This window comes from Sinocyclocheilus rhinocerous, unplaced genomic scaffold (assembly GCF_001515625.1).
Source record: "Sinocyclocheilus rhinocerous isolate Xijiao unplaced genomic scaffold, SAMN03320098_v1.1 scaffold706, whole genome shotgun sequence".
Lineage (NCBI taxonomy): Eukaryota > Metazoa > Chordata > Actinopteri > Cypriniformes > Cyprinidae > Sinocyclocheilus > Sinocyclocheilus rhinocerous.
This window is the reverse complement of record NW_015632479.1, coordinates 417,367-422,353: the sequence shown is the minus strand read 5'-3', so window position 1 is coordinate 422,353 and position 4,987 is coordinate 417,367. Positions and strand designations below refer to the sequence as shown.

At 36.1% G+C, this 4,987-nt stretch overlaps 1 protein-coding gene across 1 annotated transcript in view; it reads left to right on the top strand.

The window, feature by feature from the left end:
- Positions 1-4,987, top strand: part of LOC107742597 (myosin phosphatase Rho-interacting protein-like) — a 24,859-nt gene that overhangs the window by 18,855 nt on the left and 1,017 nt on the right. The window contains exons 4-5 of the mRNA XM_016555640.1: positions 736-931; positions 2,579-2,966. Coding sequence (XP_016411126.1) covers positions 736-931; positions 2,579-2,966 — 584 coding nt within the window. The remainder of the gene's footprint in view (positions 1-735; positions 932-2,578; positions 2,967-4,987) is intronic.

Sequence of the window (4,987 nt, the reverse complement as noted above, 5' to 3'; positions counted from 1 at the left end):
TAACAAGGACACCTTAAAATAAAGTGTAACCGATTCACATTAATGAGACAGACGGCCCATATATTAAGACTTAGGATCTAATATAATGTTACACATCAGATGTTTTTCCCCAACAGTTAACCAAACGTTCATTTAAGACATATGTTTGTAGGAATACTCGCCAAGACAGAAATACTGTAATTCTGTGTACACTACCGGTCAAAAGTTTGGGATCAGTAAGACTTGTAATGTTTCTAAAGAAGTCTCTTCTGCTCATCAAGGCTGCATTTATTTGATCAAAAATACAGAAAAAAACAGTAATCTTGCAAAATGTTATTACAATATAAAATAATGGTTTCTATTTTAATATCCTTTAAAATATAATTTATTTCTGTGATGCGCAGCTGAATTTCCATCATCATTACTCCAGTATAAAGTGTCACATGATCTTCAGAAATCATTCTAATATGCTGATTTATTATTATAATTATCAACAGTTGTGCTGCACTACATCATAATAATATTTCACAATATTACATTTTTCCTGGATTTTTGATCAAATAAATGCAGCCTTGAGCAGAAGAGACTCCTGTAAAAAAACATTAAAAATCGTTCTGATCCCAAACTTTTGACCGGTAGTGTGTATCCAGATCCGACTCATTTTGCACGGGTCACAAATTTCATTTTCCACGTCCACATTTTAATGGAAACAAACGGCGAGTGATGAAACAGTGGATGTTATATGTTTGATTTCAGGAACCAGGCCCAGCGAAGGTAGCGGTGACCGGCTCGGGCATCCCAGAAGCGGAGAAGACGCCAGACTGCAGTTCCATCATATGGCCAAGCAGAGAGACGGAGGAGTCGCAGACGTGGAGCGAGATGCCGCCTGTCGGCTCACCACTGCCCTCTGCAGGTGCGGAAGACATCCAGACTAGGGCTGTCGGTTTAACCGGTTAGTTTGGTGCGATAAAATGAGTTAAAACGATTAAGGCGTTTAACGCAGCGCCTCATCCAGAGCTGTCTGTCATCTCACACTGATGCAGTCTGATGATCATGATGAACGTGAGGAGTCTATTAGAATACAGTGATGTGTGACCCTGGACCACAAAACCAGTCTTGAGGGTCAATTTTTCAAAATTGAGATTTATACATCATCTGAAAGCTGAATAAATAATCTTTCCATTGATGTATGGTTTGTTAGGATAGGACAATATTTGAAAATGTGGAATCTGAGGGTGCAAAAAAATCTAAATATTGAGAAAATCATCTTTAAAGTTGTTCAAATGAAGTTCTTAGCAATGCATATTACTAATCAAACATTAAGTTTTGATATATTTACGGTAGGAAATTTACAAAATATCTTCATGGAACATTACTTAATATCCTAATGATTTTTGGCATAAAAGAAAAATCTATAATTTTGACCCATACAATGTATTGTTGGCTATTGCTACAAATATACCCCAGCGACTTAAGACTGCTTTTGTGCTGCAGGGACACATGTGAGCCTAAAATTCAAGATATGAGCGCAAAAATCACCCTCTTATATTTCTATCATATGATATAGTTCAGCAATATCACACCAGCAAGAGTGCCGTTTCTCCCCAATATCTGCACCATTGATTTATACAACAGTTTAGTAAGCAAGAAGATAATATTGTGTTAAATTTTAGACACAATATTATCATTATTGCTCGATTTTGCAAACGAAAATAGTCCCAATCTACGCCACAGTAGAACTGTTGAGAGTCTGAACAACACACAGCGGTGATTCCTCACTGAATGAATCGAGTGAGTCAGTGATTCATTCATAAAAACAGTTCACTTTGCTTTCTGAATGAATCAGCTGTTTGAACGAATCGGTTGAATGGATGATTCAATGACTCACTCATTAAGATTTACCCGGCACCTACTGGCACTTTTAGTTTCATATTTAGAGCATCATTTCATAAAAAAAACATAAATGCACATTTATTATCATTATATGTGACCCTGCAGCACAAAAGCAGTGTTAAGTCGCTGGGGTATATTTGTAGCAATAGCCAACAATACATTGTATGGGTCAAAATTATTGATTTTTCTTTTATGCCAAAAATCATTCGGATATTAAGTAAAGATCATGTTCCATGAAGATATTTTGTAAATTTCCTACCGTAAATATATCAAAACTTAATTTTTGATTAGTAATATGCATTGCTAAGAACTTCATTTGAACAACTTTAAAGATGATTTTCTCAATATTTAGATTTTTTTGCACCCTCAGATTCCAGATTTTCAAATAGTTGTATCTCGGCCAAATATTGTTCTATCCTAACAAACCATACATCAATGGAGAGATTATTTATTCAGCTTTCAGAAGATGTATAAATCAAAATAAAAAAAAAATTGACACTTATGACTGGTTTTGTGGTCCAGGGTCACATTTATGCAATGCTCAATCAAAATATTTCTTTCTAAAGTTGCTTTTTTCTGCTCATCTAACACTTTAAATGATCTTTTGGGGGCGATTTCTCAGCCATAATTGACAGGCCTAATTCAGATACACATTAGTCTGGCTAAAACCCCGCCTGAAGTCACTGTTCTCCATTGCACTCTATAGGTGAGGGCTCGATGGTGAGCCGGTGCTCGAATCAGAGCTCTGTGAACGGGGACGAGGTGGATCGGAGCGGGCTCTTCTTCCACTCGGCTGTTTCCCAGCCCTCTCATGACCCCCTGTCGCCCGCGGGCAGCTCGTCCAGCCGGCACAGCACAGAGATGGGGGGCGTCCCGCGCTGCCTGTCCCCTGCATCCAGCGACCCCTTCCCATCAGGCAGCAGCCTTCTGTCCAACGGTTCCCACATCAGCGGCTCCATGAGCTCTCTGGACTCGGATGCCAGCGGCAGCACCTCTCTGTCCCGCCGCGGAGACGCAGAGAACCGCAAGCCTGAGAAACGGAGCCGTCTGCGCAGCCCGGAGAGACAGGAGTCTGTGTTCAGCCCGGAGAGAAGGTGAGCGCAGGCCGTTCCCGCACACACTCGCTCTCTGCGCCTCCTTCTAAGGCGTATAACAGGGATAAAACCACATGCACCTTATTAGGCAGAAAGTGTTTTGCAACATGCTTTTGACATGGAATCATGGAGATTACGGAATTGTTACATCGGCGCCCTGCTGTAAACAGTCAGTAAACATTATCAATGTTTTTTCCCGAATTCTATTTTTTGATACATTTTATTATATTCTCCAAAAGAACAACACAACCCAAATTCCGTGTTTTTCTTCTCATGGTTTAGTTTCGTTTTAATAATCTAAAAGTTTAATCAGTAGAATTCATACAATTTAACAATTTAATAATTTATTACAATTTTAAATAATACAAAATACTGAACAATTACAATTTTCCCACCCCAGCGTATATAATAAATTAAAATTATAATTAAAAATAGATAACTAAAATTGTGCCAATAACTGTAATCTGTTTAAATGTTTTTTTTTTAAATTATTTTAAAGATAAATAAATTACTTAAAAGTATTTGTTACAATTAGCAGTGCAATTTTTTTTTATTATAATTAAGTAAAGAAGATTATTTAAGTTACAGTTTCAGTACAATCTCATATTTTAAAAGAAATCTGGGATTTGCAGGTTTATTTTAGTTAACTAAGACAGCGAAAAAAAATTGTTTCTTGAATAAATGGCAACTGAAATATAATAAAATATAAAAAACTTAAGTCTTACCTAATTTAGTTTAACTTGATGTACTAAAATAACTAAAACTGAAATGCAAATAAATAAAAATTATATGGACATAAATAATGCCTGTTTAAATCCTGAGTTTATATAGTTTTATATAGACAAATAAAATAAACAAAAACTGCTAAAAATGACAAAGGCACAACAAAAATTACTAAAATAAAAAAAATAAAAAAACTGATTAAAAATATTTGCATATCTCACTGACACTAAAATAACTCTATTATTTAACATTCCACATTATCTACTTGTAAAAAGAGCTCCATATTTTCTCTACTTTTCCTCTAAATCAATGTCAGTTTTTCCGAAGCAAGATTCCGAGATGTTTCTTTGATCCATTAAAAGCAGGAAGCTCTCTGAGCACTTCTAGCCTGTATTAAACTGAAATCTCTAAGCTTACATTTGCTTGCTTTTACAACTAAATTGTCAAAGTAAGTGCTGCTGTGTTTGTCGAGGAGCTCCCATCAAACAGCATCTCTGACGTACTTAAGACAGCTCACTTTTTCCCGACAAGCATAGATGAGCAGCGCTGAAGAATTCATAGAGAAAGTACAGAACGCTCACTGCTCCGGTTTAATTTGGGTTTATGGGAATTGTGCCACTTTGTACCCAGTAGCCAATGAGGCTGTGAGCAGTCATGTGACACAAATACCTCACTGACTGGCTTTCTTTCTTCCTTTTAAGGAGGCTGACAATGCAGTGCAGATCCTAAATAAGGGCAAAATTTGAAAAAAGTCATTTAATATTTTCAGACATCGTTTTGTGGACTGAATTCCTGTCTGTATGTCGGGAAATGCCAAAACTAGGAGATACATTTAACCCCTTAAGTTCATATTGATCATTATATACTCTACCAATTGATACTTTTATTCATCAAGGACACATTAAAGTCATCAAAAGTGTCAGTAAAGACATTTCTAATGTTACAAAAGATTTCTGTTTCAAATAAACGCTGTTCTTTTGAACTTTCTGTTCATCTGTGAATCCTGAAAAATAAAATGCATCACAGTTTCCACAAAAATATTGTGCAGCACAGCTGTTTTCAACATTGATAATAATCAGAAATGTTTCTAATAATCAGCATATTATACTGATTTCTGAAGATCATGTGACACTGAAGACTGGAGTAATGATGCTGAAAATACAGCTGCGCATCACAGAAATAAATTACAGTTTAACAGATATTCACATAGAAAACAGCTGTTTTACATTGTAATAATATTTCACATTTGTACTGTATTTATGACCAAATTAATGCAGCACTGGTGAGCAGAAGAGACT